At 65.5% G+C, this 17,418-nt stretch overlaps 5 protein-coding genes across 10 annotated transcripts; 1 reads left to right on the top strand and 4 right to left on the bottom strand.

The window, feature by feature from the left end:
• Positions 1 to 25: 25 nt before the first annotated feature.
• On the bottom strand, positions 26 to 6,619 carry HNRNPL (heterogeneous nuclear ribonucleoprotein L). The gene is given in 14 exon segments (XM_080635986.1): positions 26 to 290; positions 373 to 468; positions 554 to 611; positions 1,046 to 1,247; positions 1,330 to 1,451; positions 1,542 to 1,822; positions 1,965 to 2,036; positions 4,230 to 4,302; positions 4,422 to 4,562; positions 4,566 to 4,571; positions 4,576 to 4,752; positions 5,244 to 5,481; positions 5,559 to 5,677; positions 6,096 to 6,619. Coding segments are annotated over 14 exon segments (1,863 nt in total). The 5' UTR covers positions 6,315 to 6,619; the 3' UTR covers positions 26 to 231.
• Positions 6,620 to 7,229: 610 nt separating this feature from the next.
• On the bottom strand, positions 7,230 to 10,113 carry SIRT2 (sirtuin 2). 4 transcript variants are annotated; one of them, XM_080635989.1, is made up of 15 exons: positions 9,876 to 10,111; positions 9,747 to 9,786; positions 9,540 to 9,656; positions 9,365 to 9,406; positions 9,177 to 9,283; positions 9,036 to 9,092; positions 8,881 to 8,949; positions 8,649 to 8,778; positions 8,363 to 8,422; positions 8,214 to 8,269; positions 8,030 to 8,102; positions 7,853 to 7,904; positions 7,664 to 7,731; positions 7,509 to 7,575; positions 7,230 to 7,409 (listed from the first exon to the last, which is right to left on the bottom strand). In XM_080635989.1, exons 1-15 carry the CDS (start codon positions 10,062 to 10,064, stop codon positions 7,388 to 7,390), a joined length of 1,149 nt encoding a protein of 382 aa, XP_080492115.1. In that variant the 5' UTR covers positions 10,065 to 10,111; the 3' UTR covers positions 7,230 to 7,387. The 4 variants fall into 4 exon arrangements, with proteins under 4 accessions (XP_080492115.1, XP_080492113.1, XP_080492114.1 ...); XM_080635987.1 differs by having other exon boundaries at positions 8,026 to 8,102; positions 9,876 to 10,110; XM_080635988.1 differs by lacking the exons at positions 8,214 to 8,269; positions 8,363 to 8,422 and having other exon boundaries at positions 9,876 to 10,113.
• A 435-nt stretch (positions 10,114 to 10,548) lies between these two features.
• On the top strand, positions 10,549 to 12,368 carry NFKBIB (NFKB inhibitor beta). The gene is made up of 5 exons (XM_080636004.1): positions 10,549 to 10,879; positions 10,976 to 11,081; positions 11,183 to 11,402; positions 11,505 to 11,593; positions 11,681 to 12,368. Exons 1-5 carry the CDS (start codon positions 10,662 to 10,664, stop codon positions 12,122 to 12,124), a joined length of 1,077 nt encoding a protein of 358 aa, XP_080492130.1. The 5' UTR covers positions 10,549 to 10,661; the 3' UTR covers positions 12,125 to 12,368.
• A 14-nt stretch (positions 12,369 to 12,382) lies between these two features.
• SARS2 (seryl-tRNA synthetase 2, mitochondrial) lies at positions 12,383 to 16,375 on the bottom strand (the record flags this gene model as incomplete). Its single annotated transcript, XM_080636003.1, has 16 exons — positions 12,383 to 12,755; positions 12,840 to 12,905; positions 12,992 to 13,084; positions 13,174 to 13,267; positions 13,356 to 13,468; positions 13,558 to 13,645; positions 13,784 to 13,829; positions 13,902 to 14,010; positions 14,130 to 14,177; positions 14,281 to 14,386; positions 14,471 to 14,534; positions 14,645 to 14,699; positions 14,780 to 14,920; positions 15,027 to 15,056; positions 15,903 to 15,998; positions 16,118 to 16,375. The coding sequence occupies 16 exons, from the start codon at positions 16,373 to 16,375 to the stop codon at positions 12,636 to 12,638; spliced, it is 1,527 nt and encodes a 508-aa protein (XP_080492129.1). The 3' UTR covers positions 12,383 to 12,635.
• A 5-nt stretch (positions 16,376 to 16,380) lies between these two features.
• On the bottom strand, positions 16,381 to 17,369 carry MRPS12 (mitochondrial ribosomal protein S12). 3 transcript variants are annotated; one of them, XR_013958597.1, is made up of 3 exons: positions 17,150 to 17,368; positions 16,660 to 17,080; positions 16,381 to 16,398 (listed from the first exon to the last, which is right to left on the bottom strand). XR_013958597.1 is itself a non-coding variant. In XM_080636006.1 (3 exons), exons 2-3 carry the CDS (start codon positions 17,196 to 17,198, stop codon positions 16,716 to 16,718), a joined length of 414 nt encoding a protein of 137 aa, XP_080492132.1. In that variant the 5' UTR covers positions 17,199 to 17,230; positions 17,303 to 17,369; the 3' UTR covers positions 16,618 to 16,715. The 3 variants fall into 3 exon arrangements, 2 of the variants coding, with proteins under 2 accessions (XP_080492132.1, XP_080492131.1); XM_080636006.1 differs by lacking the exon at positions 16,381 to 16,398 and having other exon boundaries at positions 16,618 to 17,080; positions 17,150 to 17,230; positions 17,303 to 17,369; XM_080636005.1 differs by lacking the exon at positions 16,381 to 16,398 and having other exon boundaries at positions 16,618 to 17,080.
• Between the last annotated feature and the right edge of the window lie 49 nt (positions 17,370 to 17,418).

The raw sequence follows: 17,418 nt of genomic DNA, 5'->3' as shown, positions 1-17,418 counted from the left end.
CCCCCCCTCGAGCCGCAGCTTGTTTTCCAAACGAGTTTATTGAAGGGGAAGGGGGGAGCACACAAACAGCCTTAAAAATGGGGGGGGAAACAGGTCGGGGGGGGGAAATGGGGAAGATCAGCCTTAAAAAAACAAGGGGGGGGGGGAAAAGGAGGGGGGGGGAGGGACCTCCCGAGGGGATGGGGGGGTCCTGGGGGGGTTGGGGGGCACCCCCCGCTGGTGGGGTCCTGGTTAGGAGGCGTGCTGGGCGGTGGAGAAGCAGAGCTTGAGCGTGTAGGGGTACGGCCCATCTGTGGGGGGTGAGAGAAAGGGAGGGTTAATGGGGTCCGGGGGGGGCTGGGGTGTATTTGGGGGGGGTTGGGGGGCACTCACTGGGGTTCTTCATTTGGAAGTGGTTGAGGAAGCCGAGGGTCTCGAGGGCGTCGCTCTTGGAGTCCCACTCCAGCAGCCCTGAGGAGCTGCGCTCGCCTGGAAAAGAGGGGGCCCCTTCCTCAGCGCCCCCCCCACGGCCTGCAGCTCCCCGGGCTGCCCCCCCCGGCCCCCCCATACTCACTCTTCCCCGAGAAGACCTTGACTGAGGAGGGGCGCTTCACGCCCAGCTCGTCGCAGATCTGGGGACAGAGGAGAAGGGTGAGGAGGAAGAACAAGGGAGGAGGAGAGGGGAAAAGGGGAGAGAATAGAAAGGAAGAGAAACAGGGAAGGGGAGGAAAGGAAGAGAAGGAAGAGGAAGACAAGAAGGAGGACAAGAACCAAGAAAGGAGGTAAAGAGAAGGACAAGGAAGGGAAGAAAAAGACGGGAGGAGAAGAGGACAAGGAAGAGAACAGACTGGAGAAGAAAGGAAAGGAGGAAAAAGACAAGGAAGAAGAGCAAAAGAGACTGCAGAAGAAAAGGAAGAGAAGGAGGAAAGGGAAGAAAAGAGGAGGAAAAGAGAAGGCCAAGAAGCAAGAAGGATGAGGAAGGGAAGAAAAACAGTGAATGGAGAGCTCCTGCAAAGGGAGAAGGAAGAGCAGAAGAAAGAGGAAGAGGAGGAAAAGGAGGCCTCACCTCATAGAAGTTGTCCTCGGTGACCTCAAGGGGAGCATTGAAGAAGTGCAGGACGTTGCTGGGGTGCTGGATGCGGTTCTTGGCCGCCTGCTCCGGGGTGGAGAAGCGGTTGTTGCGGGAGCCGCTGAAGTCCTTGTAGCTGCAGGAGCCATCCTCCAGCCCATAGGACTGCCCGGGCATGATGGCCTGCTGCTTGGAGACACTGCAAGGGGTGGGAGCGGGCATGGGGGGGTCAGCGCGGCACTGGGGGGTACCATGAGCCACCCACCCCAACCAACACCTACCATACGTTGAGCTTCTGGCCAAACATGAAGTTGTTGTTGAGGTGGGTGATGGCCCTGTCCACGGCGTAGCCATCGGCCATCTCCACCATGGCTGCTCCTGGCTTGCTCTTCATGAACTTCACCTGCAACGGGATGGGGCGCATCAGAAACACCCCCTTGAGACCCCAACCCCCCCATGGGAGACCCCCAAAACCTCCAAGCCCCTCGCCAACCTTCTCCACGTTGCCATAGAGGCAGAAGATGTTGAAGACGCGGTCGCAGTTCATCTTGGACTGGTCCAAGCCGTACACCATGAGGACGGGGCTGTCGGCGTGGGGCCCATACTCCGGGGGTGGCGGGGGGGGTGGGGGGTGCCCATACTGGGGACCATAGCGGCTGGGTCCTCGCCGGTGCCCCCCAACTGGAGGGCCCATCCTCCTGCCTTCATAGTGGGGCGGTGGGGGCCCATAGCCTTCATCGTGGTAGTGCCCGTGGTACCCACCGTGGGGTCCTCCTGCACAGGGAGAAGGTTGGAGATCCCCAGCACCACCTCTGTGGGCTCCTCCTGCACAGGCAGGAGGTTGGAGCCCCCCCCAAACACCACCTCTATGGGGTCCCCCTGCAAAAGCAAAGGCTTTGAGCCCCACCACACGTACCATATTCCGCAGGGTGATCCCCAAGGAGCGGGGGCTGCCGCTGGCGCTTGTTGGGGTTCCCTCCTTGGTCTCCTGTGGGGAGAAGAAGAGGTTATGGAGGGGGCTGAGGATGACGGGGGCCCTAGCACCGCTCCCAAAGGTGCTGCGGACCCCCCTCCAGCCATCAACAGCCCCAGGGTGGCTTTAGGGGATCCCCCCCATCTCCAACCAGTGGGGATGGAGAGGGAGGGGGGCCCATACTGGGAGCTGCCCCCCCTCCCCAACACCACCATCACCCCCCAGAGGATCTGGTCCCGTCTTCCCCCTCCCCCAAGCTGCCCTATGGAAGTGGGGGTCCGGCGAGGCCCCATTGGGATGCTGCTCATTAATAGACAATTAAGGTACAGAAAGGAGAATAAAGGACATGAATTACTGCTAATTAAGTCATTAAAGTGGCAAAAACACCTCCCGACCCCCCCGAAACAAGTGGGGGTTCAGGCAGCAAAGCAACAGCAGAACCAGCTTCAAGGAGCCAGCACGGCCCAAGGCATCGACCACGACCACGGCACCAATCCAGTTGCTCTTCTTGATCCCTTCCCGCTTCCGTAGAGCTTTATTCCCAGTTGGATACAAAGCTTGGGAAAAGGGGGGGGTTGGGGGGCTACTTACAGCATAGAGGGGGGGGTTTACAATAGTACAAGGTCCAGTTTTGGCACATGGAATGATCTCGCTGTCTTTCTCTTACCCTTGGACGCTTCAAGAGTTAGGACAGTTGGGAAAGATGGGCGTCCCACCAAACAAACACTGCGACCCTGCATCACATGGTTTCAGAGTCACAAACACAGGTCCAAAGGCACCAAACCCGCCACAATTCCACTTTAAAAAAGAGAAAAAAACACTCTTTTTTCTTAGCAAAAAAACGTTAAGTCTCGCTGCCGGTTTGTTTGCTCCTCAGGAGGTACCAAAGGAGGCCACAAAGGGGTGGTGAGAAGTGTGTCCCTCCATTCCTGCCACTGTGTGGTGCGTCGGGCTCTGTGGAGTTCTGTCCCGTGTGCGTGTCTCCTCTGAGCATGGACAATGTGTCTCGGCTCGAGCCAGACCCAGCTCCAGCCTCCTACGGGCTTGTGTGTGGTGTTTTTGGGTTGAGTTTTGCCTTAAGCTGGGATTTGGGTTGGGGCTAGTTTTGGTGTTCTCCGCTTGGCGCTGATGTGGTGGCACTTGGCTGCAGGAGAGTCCTTGGATGGTGGTTGTGTCCTTGCAATGAGCTCATGGTGCTGCTTGGGGTGGTTTTTTTTTTGCTGGCTGCTGCGTGTTTCCTCCACTTTGGTTTTGTTCCTACACTTGTGTGGTGTGAGCAGGAGGAGGAGGAAGGTGGAGGAAGGAATGTGCGGAAGAAGGTGACGCCCGCTCGGGTTTTCCGCTGGTGTACGTGCAAAAGGACTGCTCGGAGCTGGGAAAGGCCACGTTATGGCATCCCACCCCCCAGCCCAAGAGCCCCCCCCCCAGCTCCACACATCCTACACAGCAAGAAGAGAGGGGGGGAGCTGCACCCCCAGCCCCTCATGACCCTCCTTCAAGCACTCTTCCGAAAGCGGCCGGCGAAGCCCGCTCCCGCCAGCCTCAACATCCCAGCCCAAGGTCCCCAACGCCCCCAGTCCCCCCCTCAAAGGCACCCGACGCTCACCCCCCGGTTTCAGAACACAAAGGGGGTTCTTCTCCTTCCCATCACCCCCCCAAAAAGCACTGACCCAACGTGGAGGCATCAGCTCCAAAGGGGATTTTCCAGGGGGGTGGGGGTCTTTTTCCACCCCTTCCATAAACTCAAGGGAGCTGGTGTCTCCCTTCTGGTTCTACAGGGGCTGGGAATGCCCATAGCGAAGGCAAGAACATTCCCAACTCGCTCCATAGCTCCACTTCGGATTAACTCCAGTTGGGAAGACGAAGCCCACAAAGACTCAGGGAGCGGGGCAGGCACAAGGAAGCAACGGCACCTCCCACCCAAACCCCCCAAACCTGATGAAATGCACAGCAACCCCTCCAACCCCACGCACCGGCAGTGCAGCTGCTGCAACCCCCCCCGTGAGATCCATCATCAAGGAACGCAGCGAAGGAACCAAGAAAACACAGGAACGCCCCCCCCAAAAGCCGCCGCCGCTCAGTTCTCCACCTCCATTCACCCCCTCCCCGGCGAGCCCGGGGCCAGCTCCGGATGGAGGCATGGGCCATGAGGTGTGGTGGGTCGTGGTGCCCGAGTGTAGGTGCACAAGGGGCTTCACTGGCCATTACCTTGTCCGCTGAGGTTGGGGTTGGTGTAGTCCCAGGTGTCTTGGTCATTCTTGAAAACGTTGAGGCGCGTGGGCTGCGAGAGGGGGAGGAGGTGGGGATGAAGCAGAGGCAGGGGGGGTGCCGTCACCCCACAACGGGCGCGGGGCCACCCCACGTGGCTGTTTGTCACGGGCGGGGGGGGCCAGCTCTTACCTTGGCATACTCGATTTTCAGGGTGCAGCACCCCGAGTAGATGTCAGCGCCGTTGAGGGACGCTTTGGCGCGCTGGGCGCTCTGCACCGAGTCAAACGTTGAGGGGAGGGTTAAGGAGCTTTGTGGCCACCAAAGAGGGTTTCAGGTTTCATTATCTGGGATCTCTGATTGCTCCCTGAGCCGGAGCCAAAGCAACCCCTGGCAGGTAAAGGCAGCTCCAGAGCTCCTGGAGCACGGAAGGATATTCCACCATGGCCTGGACACCGTTCTTCCTGAAGATAACAATTCTCTGCACAGGACCACAGGGGTTGCAGATGGTGTAGAGCACGTCCTGGGAGGGGGGACAGGGGAGGAGGTGTGAGGAACCCTCCAAAGCAGCAGAGAGCACGGAATGGTTTGGGTTGGAAGGGCTTGAAGATCACCCAGATCCAACCCACCAGGTTGCTGCAAGCCCCGTCCAACCTGGCCTTGAACCAAACCTCCTCTATTCAACCCATCCCAGTGTCCCACCATGCTCAGAGTGAAGAGCTTCCCCCCATATCCCATCCAACTCTTCCTCCTTCCAGTTGGAAACTGTTTCTCCTCATTCTCTCCATCCCTTGTCCCAAGCCCCTCTCCAGGTTTCCTGGAGCCCCTTTAGGCACTGGAGCTGCTCTAAGGTCTCTCCTTAAGGAGCCTTCTCTTCTCCAGGCTCAACCACCCCAGCTCTCTCAGCCTGGCTCCAGAGCAGAGCTGCTCCAGCTCCTGACCATCACCACGGGCTCACTCCACCAGCTCCCCCTTTGCATTGGTACCCCCAAACCCCTCCAAGGCACCACCCACCGTCGTGATGGAGTAGATGGGGTTGAGGATGGTGAAGAGCAGGACGTTGTTGACGCCCCGGGAATCGTCCGTGTCGCCAGGGCGGGAGATCTTCTGGCTGGTGGAGTAGTTGACAAAGGCCGGGTGCCCGGCGATGTAGATCTGGTTGTCGGCAGCGTAGTTGACAGCGTTGCAAGCGCCGAGGATGTCCTCGAACTCCACCAGGGCTTGTCTCTTCTTGGGCATCACCACCACGTAGCTGGAAGAGGGCACGCGACCATGGGCTCACCATCACCCTCCTCCCCAGCAAACACAGCCCCGGAGGCGGCTCCTCACCTGATGGGTCCGAACTCCTGCAGAGCCTCCACCAGATCAGCCTCCACGACGCCATCGATCAGGCCCCTGATGTGCACCACCGGCGACGCTGGCGTCTTGTGGGGGTCATCGTAGTTCTCCTGCTAGGAACCGAGGCACTGGGTCAGCAGAACCCACCGCGGCGGCCTGAAGGGAGGAGCCGGACCCGCTCTGCGCCCATCACCGCGGCCTCAGCTCCCATCCGGCTGCACCACAGAGGCCGGTTTGGACCCCGATGTGACCTCAGGCCGCATCTTTGCCCCCCCCCACCAGGCCCCATTTTTCACCCCCTGAGCCCCATCCTGCCTCTCCTCGCCCCGTTTCTGACGTCCTCGTTCCCGTTTTACCCCCGCCCCGCCCCATTCTACTCCTCCTGGCCCCGTTTTACCCCCCCCCCCCCTCCGCGCCGTTCTTCGCTCCTGGCCCTCTTTTACACCCCCTCGGTCCCTTTCTACTCCCCAGGCCCCGTTCTACCTCCCAGGGCCGCTTTACTCCCCCCCCCCAGCCGCCCGCTCTCACCGCTCCAGCGGCACCGGGCCCTCCGCCAGCCCCCCCCGGCCCGCCAGGCCCGTGCGGCGGCGGCTCCGCGTTCTCGGTCTTCTGGCGCTTGGGAGCTCGGCCGCCATCGCCGTAGTAGCGGCCGGAGCCGCCGCCGCCGCCCGCCGCCATCTTCCCCATGTCGGCCCCGCGGCCGCTGCCCTCAGCGCTCTGCGGGCCCCGCCACCGCCGCCGCGACATGGCGCCTCTGTCCGCCGCGCCGCCTCCGCCACGCCCCTATTGGCCCGCCCCACCGCCACTCAAGGCGGGGCTCTCACCCCATTGGCTCCGCTCCGCAGCCGGGCCCGCTCTCCGCCGCCATTGGGCTCGTCGGCCGGACGAGACCGCGCTGATTCGCCCGCGCTTCTGCCCGTCAACTGCACTGCCGCCTCCTATTGGCTGCAAGGTGCGCCTGTCCGCCCGCCCACCGAGCTGATTGGGTGGAGGTGCCGCCTGTCCATGCGGCGCCCCGCCCGCCTTCAGGGCGCAGCGCTCAGGCTCCGCCCCCGCCCACCGCCTCTTCCAGGCTATTGGTCAGAGCCAACGCAAATCAATTCCCTTGGCTCTGATTGGCTCCTTTTATGCCCCTTTCAACCCCTTCAGCCTCTCCCCTCGCCCATTGGCCAACTCGCCTGCCTATCAACTCTCGCGCCTGCCGCTCCAGGCTCCGATTGGCCGCCTCTCTCAGCTTTCACCTCGGATTGGCCGGTGAGTGTTGGCGCTGGCCCCTCCCACCGCGCTCAAATAGAGTAGGCCCCCCGCCCCCCCCCCCCCCCCCAGCGACGGCTGCAGGAACCCAAAGCAGGGCGCGAAAACGGGCACGGACACCCCAAAAACGGGCACGGACACCCCGGGAACGGGCACGGACACCCCGGGAACGGGCACGGACAGCCCGGGCTCCAAACGCTGGTCAGGACCCAGCCAAAATGCAAGAATAAGACGGTTTTATTGCACACAGAACGGGGCAAAGGCAGAGCCCCCCCGTCCCCACCCCACTGGACCCTTCCATCGCAGTCACCCCCATGCGCTGGGACCCCCCCCCCCAACAAGGTGCACACATTCGGGGGCCCAAACCCCACATTCCCTCCCCCAGGCCCCCAAAAAGGCGACAGCCGATGCTGAGAAGCCCCCGTTTAATGCCGCAGCCCCACCGGGTCAATGGGGGGGGGCCCCAGTGCCCCCCCCAGATTGCGGGGGGGGGTCCTGACTGCCCCCCCCGGCCTTGCCGTTGCCCCCCTGGGTGGCTTTGGCATCGATGGCGGCGTGTTCCTTCCTCACCAGCTCCTCCAGCTCCTTCTGCGGGGGGGGACACAGCGAGTAAATGGGGGTGCAGAGGTGGGGGGCTCCCCAAATTAACGGGGGGGGTCCCCAAATCGCTATGGGGGGGGTAAGTACCTTCCATCCCAGCAGCTCCGCCAGCTCCAGGCACCCCTTGTCACACTCCCCCAGCCAAGCCACGTCCCTGCGGGGGGGTGCAGGCCAAGGGGGGATCCTCAAAACGTGCTAGGGGGGGGGGAACGACCCCCAAGAACCTCCCAAGCCCCCCTTACCTATAAGCCTTGTCTGAATCAAAGTCCATGCCACAGCCAAAGCCCATGAGGGACATAAGGGGGTCACTCTGGTGGAGACACCACATAAAATGGGGGTGACACAACAGCTCTTGTCCTCCCAGAGCCCCCCAAACCCCATCTACACCCCCCCCACCCCAATTTTAGCAGCCCCCCCCCCAAATTCCTTACCTGCCCCGTCTTTTCCTTGTTGATGAGGAGCCGGGGGGTGTTGGTGGGGACCCTGTGGGGGGACAAGAGGTGGTTATGGGGAGGCTGGGGGGCGGTTGAAAGGGGTTGGAGGAGGTTAAAGGAGGTCTGGGGGGGTCTGGGGGCATTAATGGTGGGGTTTGGGGGTCCCCAACCTGCTGACAAGGGAGGCGAAGGGCTGGACCTGCAGCGAGGTGCCCATGATGATGAGCAGATCGACCTGCTGGAAGTCCTGGGGGGGGAAAAGAGGGTGTCAGGAAGGGGGGGGGCACTGGGGTGTCATCCCCCCCAAATCCTAAAGGAAAGAATGGGGAGGGGGGGCTCCAGGACCCCCCAACCTCACCGACTGCAGGAGGGTGAAGAAGCGCGAGGGGAGGCTCTCCCCGAAGAACACGATGTCTGCGGGGGGACACAGGAGGTGAGCAGAGCTTTGGGGGGGCCCTAACGACTGGGGGGGGGAGTATGAGGGTTGGGGGGTCCCCCCAAGCTCACCGGGTTTCACCAGGCCCTGGCACTGCTCACACTTGGGCACCAGCGAGGAGAAGATGCGCTCTGCAAGAGGTGGGGGCATGGGGGGCCATGGGGGAATGTGGGGGGCATGGAGGGACATGGGGGGGAGGAGAGCTCAAGGGGCACATAAAGGGGTCAGAGAAATAGCGGGGTCAAGGGAAGACCCACAGGTACATGGGGGGGGCTGTTCCAGCTCTTAGCAGGACCCATTTCTATGGCCACCCCCCCCCATCCAGCCCCACTTCCCCCCATGTCCCCCCCATCGCACCCCTCATCCAGGGCAGCCCATACTGGCGCCGGCAGCCTGGGCGCAGGCAGTGGGAGGTGAAGAAGGAGCCGTGAGCCTCCACGAGCCGCTCGGGCTCCAGCCCCGCCACCCGCTCCAGCGTGTCGATGTTCTGGGGGGGGCACAGCGGGAAAAGGGGGGGTCAGGGGACCCCAAGGTCCGTCCCCCCCCAGCACCCCTCCATCCCATCAGGAACCACGTCGGGGCGGCCGACCTGTGTGTAGCAGCGCAGCAGCAGCCCCTTGTCCTGCAGCAGGCGCATGAAGTAGTGGCACAGCGTGGGCTGGGGGGGGGGAAGCAAAGAGGGTCAGGGGGTCCCAAAGATTAGGGGGGGCCCCGGAGAAGGGGAACACTTAAGGGGGGGGTTACCTTGAACTGGCCCGGGTAGAGCTCCCGCGCCAGAGCGAAGAAAGGCTCAGGGTGTTCCTATGGGGGGGGGAGAGGCGGCGTTGGAGGGGCCCCAAGGGAAGGGGCTCCCCCAAACCTGATGGGGGAGTTCGGGGGGGTTACCTTGAAGAAGCTGATCTCGAAGATGGCCTCGGGGTAGGGCAGGTCGTAGCTCTGCAGGTTCGAGTAAAGGCCGGTGCCGGGAGAGCGGAAGTCGGGGATCCCTGCGGCTGCGGGGGGGGGGGGGGGGTGTCAGGAACCCCCCCTCCGCGCTGGGACCCCCCCAAAGCCGCCCCCCGCAGCGCACTCACAAGTGGAGATCCCGGCGCCCACCATGCACACCACGTTCTTGCCTGGGGGGGAGGAAAGGGGGGCAGATAAAGGGACCCTGCCATGGACCCCACATTGAGCTTGGCCCCACGGAGACCCCTTTAACCCCCCCAAATCCCTCCTGCGACCCCCCCAACACCCCCCCCCCTCCCGTACATCTCTCGCTCTGCAGGAAGCGGCTCACTCCCTCCAGCGTCAGCTCCTCCAGCACCTTCTCGGGCTTCTCCCCGCCCAGCCCCAGCGTCCGGGACAGGAGGCTCCGCAGCAGCTCCACTGCGGGAGCGGGTCCGGGTCAGGCCCGGGGACCCCACCCCCGGTGTGCGGGGAGCGGGACCCCGCAGCCCCCCCCGCGCCCCCACTCACTGTCAGAGTCGGCCGAAGCGCCGAGCTCGGGGTCGGAGCCCTGCGGGACAGCGGGGGGGGGGGGTCAGCGGACACCGGCGGCGGGGGGGGCCCTGCGAGGGCAGCAGCGGAAATCGACCGCGAACTTACCGGTGACTCCGCGTCCCGCTCGGCCTCGTCCCCAAGGCCCCGCCGCGGACACCGCTCCCCCCCGGTACCGTCCCCTTCGGCCATGGGCAGCGGCGGCGGCCGGCGCCACTCCTCCCGGCATGCACCGCGCGGGCAGCGCTGATTGGCTGAGCGCTCCGCCACCTTTCCTACAGCCACTCCTCCCGGCATGCACCGCGCGGGCAGCGCTGATTGGCTGAGCGCTCCGCCACCTTTCCTACAGCCACTCCTCCCGGCATGCACCGCGCGGGCAGCGCTGATTGGCTGAGCGCTCCGCCACCTTTCCTACAGCCACTCCTCCCGGCATGCACCGCGCGGGCAGCGCTGATTGGCTGAGCGCTCCGCCACCTTTCCTACAGCCACTCCTCCCGGCATGCACCGCGCGGGCAGCGCTGATTGGCTGAGCGCTCCACCAGCTTTCCTACAGCCACTCCTCCCGGCGTGCACCGCGCGGGCAGCGCTGATTGGCTGAGGGTCCCGCCATCTTTTTTTTGCAGCCACACTTCCCGGCATGCACCAAGGGCGGCGCTGATTGGCTGAGCGCTCCGCCATCGTTCTTACAGCCACGCCTCCCGGCATGCAGGAGGGGAGGATCTGATTGGCTGAGCGTTCTGCATTGTCCTTAGAGCCACGCCTCCGCTGATTGGCTGAGACCACCGGAAGTGTTGCGCGAACTACGGGTCACGGCAGGGCCCGTCGGGGGATTCCCGGCGCCGGCGGCGGCTCCTCGATGGCGGCTCCCGCCTGACGCGGCCCGGCCCGGCCCCGATGGCGGCCGCGGAGGCGCCGCCGCCCCCGGGCGACGTGAAGCGGGCGGAGGCGGAGGAGTGGTGCGACAGCGGCCTGGGCTCGCTGGGCGAGGGGGCGCTGGGGCCGCTGCCCGCCAGCCCCGGGCCCGACGAGACCGCGGAGGCCGCGTCCCCCAGCGCGGAGCCCGGCGCTTGGCTCCGGCACGTCCTGGGCTTCCTCACGGAGGACGGAGACACGTGAGTGCGGGGGGGGCTGCGGGACACGCACCCCGTGTCCCTCGCACGGGACTTAAGGGGGACCCCCCCCTCCATCGCCCCCCCCCCCGTCCCCAGGGCGCTGCACTTGGCCGTTATCCACGAGCACGAGGCGTTCCTGGACTCCATCCTGCAGCACACGGCGGGCACGGAGTACCTGGACCTGCAGAACGACCTGGGGCAGGTGCGGGGCGGGGGGGAAGAGAAGCGGTCACGACGGGGCGGGTGTCGTCCCCCCCCCCCGGTTCCAGCCCTTCCTTCCTGATGGGGTCCCTGTGCCCGCAGACCGCGCTGCACCTCGCTGTCATCCTGGGCCTGGAGAGCTTCGTGCGGAAGCTGCGTGCGGCCGGCGCGGGGCTGGGGCCGCAGGAGCGGGGGGGGCACACGGCGCTGCACCTGGCCTGCCGCGAGGGGCACCCGGCCTGCGCCCGCCTCCTGCTCGGCGGGCACCCCCCCTGCACGGAGCCCGAGGCGAGGGCTCAGCTCGACAGCGTCAACTACGACGGTGCGGGATGGGGCAGGGACGGGGTCGGGATGGGGTTTGGCGGGGGGGGGGGGGGGGTACCCGCAGTGACACCCCCCCCGCCCGGCCCCTGTCCTTGTGCAGGTTACACCCCGCTGCACATCGCGGTGCTGCGCAAGGACGTGGCGATGGTGGAGCTGCTGCTGAGCGCCGGCGCCGACCTCAACAAACCGGTGAGAGCCGGAGCGAGGAGGAGAGGGGGGAAAACCCTGGGGGGTCCTTTAACCCCCCCCCCAACGTCTGCTTGTGCCCCCCCAAAGGAGCCCAGCTGTGGGCGCAGCCCCCTGCACCTCGCGGTGGAAGCGCAGAGCCCGGAGGTGGCTGAGGTTCTGCTCCGCGCCGGAGCCGACCCCGGCGCCCGCATGTACGTGGGGTACACGGCGCTGTACAGCGCCCGGCACCGGCCCGACCCCCGCCTGCCCCCCCTGCTGCGGCGCTTCGGGGCGCAGGACCCCTCCAGCGACGAGGACGGGGACAGCAGCGATGTGAGTGCCCCGGAACGCCTCTCTCCCCTTCCCAAATGCTGCTTTCCCCCCTCAAATGCCTATTTTAGCCCCCAAAGCCCCTCGGTCCCCCACCCAAGTCCTGGGGGGGTGCTGAGCTCTGGGTGTCGTCGTCCCCCCCCACCCCAGGAGGAAGAGGAAGAGGAGGAGGAGGAGGAATACGACGACATCGTCATCAACAGCGGCCGCTGCGGGGACTGAACCCCCCCCAAGTCTCCCCCTATTTATCTGGGGGCTCCTGCTCCGGCTGCCTGGACTTTAGGGGAGCTCCCCCCCCCCCCAAAAAAAGGACCTTCCCCAATATCCCCCCCCGGTCCTGGTGGTAGCGATAGAGGATTTATATGGATTGTACAATAAAAGGAGCCTTCGGCCTCCTCATAGCCCCCCCCCCTTCTTCCTCCTCCCAGCATCAGCTGGGGAGTCCTAACCCCTGGGACACCCCCCCCTCTTCACGTGGGTGATGCCACAAGCACACGGGTGTGGATCCGTGTTCTCTGCACGTGCCCGTCCGAACACGCGTGGGAAGCGGGGGGGAGCCCGTGTGCTCCAGGAGCTTTATTCCAGCGGATCTCGAGTGTCCCGTGTGCTCAGGGGACAGCTCTGTGGGGCCATGCATGTCCCCGTCCCCGACGTCTCCTCCTGTCTCCACACCCGCGGTGTCCCCCCATCGCTGGGGGCCACTGAGGGGTCCGCCCCACACTTGGGGGGCTCCTCAGGGTCCCCCCCCGGGCTGGTTGGGGCCAATGTAGCGCAGGCGCGGCGCTGGGGGCCGGGGAATCACATCCAGCCCCACCAGGGGCTGCAGGGCCGGGGGCACCCGCACGCGGCCATCCTGGGGGTACAGCACAGGGTGAGCCCCCCCACACCCCAAAAACGGGGGAGGGCACCCCCAAAACCCCCCCCCCCCATCACCCACCGGTAGCTGGTTGCACTCCAAGAGGGCGATGAGCATGCGGGACACGGCGCAGGCTGTGCCATTCACCTATGGGGGGGCGGGGGGAGTTATGGGGGGGCAGAAACGGGGGGGGGGGACCCCGAATTTGGGGGGGTGCCCTCCCCAGCACCCACTGTGTGTGCGTGGCGCAGCCGCCCGTCCCCATCGCTGTACATGATGTTGAGGCGCCGGCTCTGGTAATCGGTGCAGTTGGAAGCACTGGAGATCTAAAAGGGAAGCAGGAGAATTTGGGAACCTCCCCCCAGTAAAGGGGGAGCCCCCCGGCTTTTGAGGTGCCCCCCTCCCATGTTCTCACCTCCCCATATTTGCCCCGTCCCGGCATCCAGGCCTCGATGTCGAACTTGCGGTAGGCAGGGAGCCCCAGCTCCTCTGTGGGCATGTCCAGGATGCTGTGGGGGGCAATGACAGAACATGGGGGGGTGCAGGGATATGGGAGGGTTTAGGGGGGCTCTGGGGACCCCCCCACTTTGCCCTCACCGGTAATGGAGGCCCAGCTCGGAGAAGATCTCCTTCTGCATTGCCAGGAACTCGGCCAGCAGCGCCCCGCTCTCGGCCCCGCTCTCAGCCGCCGTCACCCCAAACATCTCCACCTATGGGTGAGCAAAGGGACCCCCCCCCAGGGTCACCCCAACACCCTCCCCGGGGGGGTCAGGCCTTCCCCTCCCAGTTTGCCCAGTACCTTGGTGAACTGGTGCACCCGGTACAGCCCCCATGGCTCCCGCCCCGTGTCCGTCTCAGCGCGGTAGCAAGTGCTGGAGCAGACGACCCTGTGTGGGGAAAGGGGGACCCGGTTGGGGGGGCCCCAAAGCCCCCCCATTAAGGTAGGGAGGCCCCAAAGCTCCTCCTATGAGGGATGGGAATGGCCAGAATCCCCCCTATTAGCACAGGGAGGGGATCCCCCAAACCTAATGGGTAAATCCTGCAGCCGCACGGCGTGGTCCATGAAGTACCCTGGAGCAGAGCGATGGGATCAGTGGGGTCCTCCCAGGGACCCTCAGCTCCCCCGGGGCCCCCGCTGCTCACCAGCGATGCCAACCTCGGCCGTCCCGGCCAGGCTCAGGTCCTCGAAGCGCGCGGGGTCGATGGTGTAGACGGGCGAGGGGCTGAGCTGCGGCTGCATCCCGCAGCCCTCCTGCAATGGGAGGCACGGAGGGGTTTGGGGGGGTCCCCGGGGGGTGACCCACACAGGGAGGGAGCGTATGGGGGGGGGGGGATACGGGGGTAAACGGGGGGGTAGAGGGGTGCACTCACAAAGACAGCGCCACGCAGCAGGTCCGGGACTGTCATGGGGAGGAAGCCCTGGCGGGGGGGGGAATAAGGGGTGTGCGGGGACCCCAAAGCCTGGAGGGGCCCCCCCAGAGCCTTGTGGGGACCCCAACAGCCTCGTGTGCCCCCTCCTGACCTTGCTGAGCAGCTTGGCCATGGCGAAGCGAACCAGGGCGTGCTCCAGCAGCGCCGCGGCCCCGCACAGGTAATAGGAGCGATGGCCGGAGACGTGCGAGAGGCGCCTGCGGGACGGGACACGCGTGTCAGGGCCGGGGCGCGCGCTCCGGGGGCGTGCACACGCGTGCGTCACGCGTGTCGGCGCTCACCGCTGCCGGATGATGTCCAGCCCCTCGCCCAGCTCCAAGTGCCCCTTCGGCTTGAAGTCAAACGCTGGGGGACAGGGGAAGAGCAGGAGCCTTCATCACCCCATAGACCCTCCTCTGCTCCCCGTTAGAGCCTTCTCCATCCGCAGCGCTCCTCCTCTTCAAGCCCCCCCGTACCTGGCTTCTCCCCCACCACCTCCAGCACTCGGGCCTGGCTCTCGTCCCCGATGGGCTGTTTCAGAGGGGTACAGAGGGTGTCGGGGGCGGGGATGACACCACAATAGAGTGTCCCCCCCCCCTCTCCGCACTCACCACCTCGGGGTGGGTGCTGTTGGGGAGCTGCAGGGCTCTCAGGTAGAAGCTCTCATCCAGGGACGCCTCCTGGGCCAGCAGCTCCTGCAGCTCCAGCCGGATCTGGCGCCCGCGGGCCCGGAGCGCTCCATAGGCAGGAAGCTGGGGGGGAAACGGTGCTGGGGGGTAAATGGGGGTTTAAACCCCCTCCCCAACCCGCCTGCACCCCCCAGCTGGGAGCAGGGACCCCCCCTCTGCTGTGTCCTACCGCCTCCACTGTCTGCTTGTCATGGGCTGCCTGTGGAGGGAGAGAGAAAGAGGTGAAATACAGGTGGGGGGGTCCCCAGGGGAGGTGCTGTGTGGCGCTATGGGGTGCTGTGGCCTGGATGTGGGGTGCAGTGGGGTGCATATGGAGTGCTGTGGGGTGCTATGGAGCACTGTGGGGTGGCTGTGGGGCACTGTGCCGCACTATGGGGTGGATGTGGAGTACTGTGGGGTGGATGGAGAGTGTGGATGCAGAGTACCACGGGGCACGGTGGGGTGGGTGAAGAGCACTATAGGGTGGATGTGGAGCACTGCAAGCTGCTGTGGGGCACTATGGGGTGGATGTGCAGTACTGTGGGCTGCTGTGGGGCACACTGTGGGGCAGTATGGGATGTGCAGCACTACAGGGTGCTGTGGGGCACACTGAGGGGACTATGGGATGCTGTAAGGCACATTGTGGGGCACTATGGGTGCTGTGGGGCATACTGAGGGACACTATGGAGTGATGTGGGGCACACTCAGGGACATTATGGGGTGGTGTGGGGCACTATGGGATGCTGTAAGGCCCATTGTCGGGCACAATGGGGTGCTGTGGGGCACGCTGTGGGGCATTATGCGTGCTGTGGGGCACACTGAGGGGCAGTAAGGGTGCTGTGGGGCACACTGAGGGGCACTATGGGTGCTGTGGGGCACGCTGTGGGGCACTATGGGTGCTGTGGGGCACGCTGTGGGGCACTATGGGTGCTGTGGGGCACACTGACGGACACTATGGGGTGGTGTGGGGCACTATAGGATGCTGTAAGGCACATTGTCGGGCACTATGGGGTGCTGTGGGGCACGCTGTGGGGCACTATGGGTGCTGTGGGGCACACTGTCTCACCATCAGGGCCCGCACCCCTCCGGCCACTTGTCCCTTCTCTTGCTCCAGCCGGGCGATGGCGGCGCGCACGTCCCGCAGCCGAGTCCACGTCTGCACCTGTGGGCGGAGCCTGCCGTAGCCACACCCCTTTCCTTTAAGCCCCGCCCCCCTCTCAGGCAAGCCCACGCCCCCTCCCCGAGGCTCCGCCCCTCCCCTCCAGGCCCCGCCCCGCTCACGATCTCGCGCAGGTCGCGGCCCCGCAGCGCCCCCTGCCGCCGCTCCAGCTCCCGCTCGCTCAGCGCCGACACCTCCAGCTGCGGCCGCGCGCTCCGGCCCTCGCGGACGTGCTCGTACAGGCGGCTTCGCACCGGGCTCGGCCCCCCGGTACCCCCGGTAACACCGGGACTACCGATCCCACCGCCGCCCCCCCCAACACCGCGCCACCCCCGCGCCGCCGCCCGCCGAGCTGCAGCCAGCGCCCTGGGCGCCGCCATCTTGGATGTCTGGCGTGCGTCATCTGCCGGAAGGGGCGGAGCAATGCTGGGCCACGCCCCCTCCCGTCGCATGCCCCCAGCGCGCCACCTACTGGCCCTGGACCCCCCCTCCGAGCGCCCTTCCCAGTGCCCCCCACGGCCCCCCCATTGCCCCTCATGGCGCCCTCATTCCTCTCCGTGTCCCTCCGTCCCCTTCCCATGTCCCCCCGCATCGCCCCAGGCCCTCTCAGCACCAGTCCACATCCACACAACAGCCTTTAATGGAGGCGCTCTCCCTCCATCACCTGGGGGCCACCTCCTGAGCACAGCAGGGTCCATCCCCATCCCCTTCTTTCCCTTCTCACTTCTTCTTCTGGACGTGGGCACAGTCGTACTTGCCCCGCACGATGGTGAGCTTCACGCCGGGCAGGTCCTGCGTGCGGCCGCCCTGCACGAGCACGACGTGGTGCTCCTGCAGGTTGTGGCCCTCGCCGGGGACGAAGCACACCACCTCCTTGCCGTTGCTCAGCCGCACCCGGACGCATTTGCGGTTCGCCGAGTTGGGTTTCTTGGGCTTTCGGATCAGATTCTTGATCACCACCCCCTTGATCTGCGGCCGCCCGAACGTGGCCCCCAGCTTCGCAGGAGGAGGCCTGGGCCGGCCTTGCCGGTGCATCTGGTTCAGCGTGGCCATACTGGCGGCGGGCTGCAGACCCCCGGGAGCGGCTGCGGAGGAGAGCGGGGCTCAGACTTTGCGAGACCCCCGGGGAGGGGACGGGGAGGTGGGATACGCACCGCAGCCGCGCAGCGAAGCCGCGGCCCTCAGCAGAGCGCGGAGCGGCATCCTTCGGGCGGGCACACGGGGACCAGCGGGGTCTGTGGGGGGGAAGCGGGCGGTGAGCGCTGCCCCGGGGCGGCAGCGGGGATCGGCGGCGGGGCCGCCCTCACCTCAGAGCGCCGCCATCTTACTGCACCCCTCCAGCCGCATCCGCTCCGCGCTCTGATTGGCCAGCACCAACGCCAATCTCCCCCTTTCCTCTCTGTGATTGGCTGCTCTGCCTTTA

This window comes from Psittacula echo (assembly GCF_963264785.1).
Source record: "Psittacula echo genome assembly, chromosome: 29".
NCBI classification, from domain to species: domain Eukaryota; kingdom Metazoa; phylum Chordata; class Aves; order Psittaciformes; family Psittacidae; genus Psittacula; species Psittacula echo.
This window is presented reverse-complemented; position numbering and strand designations above follow the sequence as displayed.

Excerpts from the sequence above, each read along its gene's own strand:
- MRPS12 (XM_080636006.1), bottom strand. The coding sequence starts at position 17,198 with ATGCCGCTCCGCGCTCTGCTGAGGGCCGCGGCTTCGCTGCGCGGCTGC. Across the intron at positions 17,081-17,149 it reads GGCTTCGCTGCGCGGCTGCG|CCGCTCCCGGGGGTCTGCAG; the intron begins GTGCGTATCCCA and ends TCTCCTCCGCAG.
- SIRT2 (XM_080635987.1), bottom strand. The coding sequence starts at position 10,064 with ATGCCGGGAGGAGTGGCTGTAGGAAAGGTGGCGGAGCGCTCAGCCAAT. Across the intron at positions 8,779-8,880 it reads TGCTGCGCTGCTACACACAG|AACATCGACACGCTGGAGCG; the intron begins GTCGGCCGCCCC and ends TGCCCCCCCCAG. Across the intron at positions 8,423-8,648 it reads TGGGCTGCCCTGGATGAGGG|AGCGCATCTTCTCCTCGCTG; the intron begins GTGCGATGGGGG and ends CACCTCTTGCAG.
- NFKBIB (XM_080636004.1), top strand. The coding sequence starts at position 10,662 with ATGGCGGCCGCGGAGGCGCCGCCGCCCCCGGGCGACGTGAAGCGGGCG. Across the intron at positions 10,880-10,975 it reads CTCACGGAGGACGGAGACAC|GGCGCTGCACTTGGCCGTTA; the intron begins GTGAGTGCGGGG and ends CCCCGTCCCCAG. Across the intron at positions 11,403-11,504 it reads CGACAGCGTCAACTACGACG|GTTACACCCCGCTGCACATC; the intron begins GTGCGGGATGGG and ends GTCCTTGTGCAG.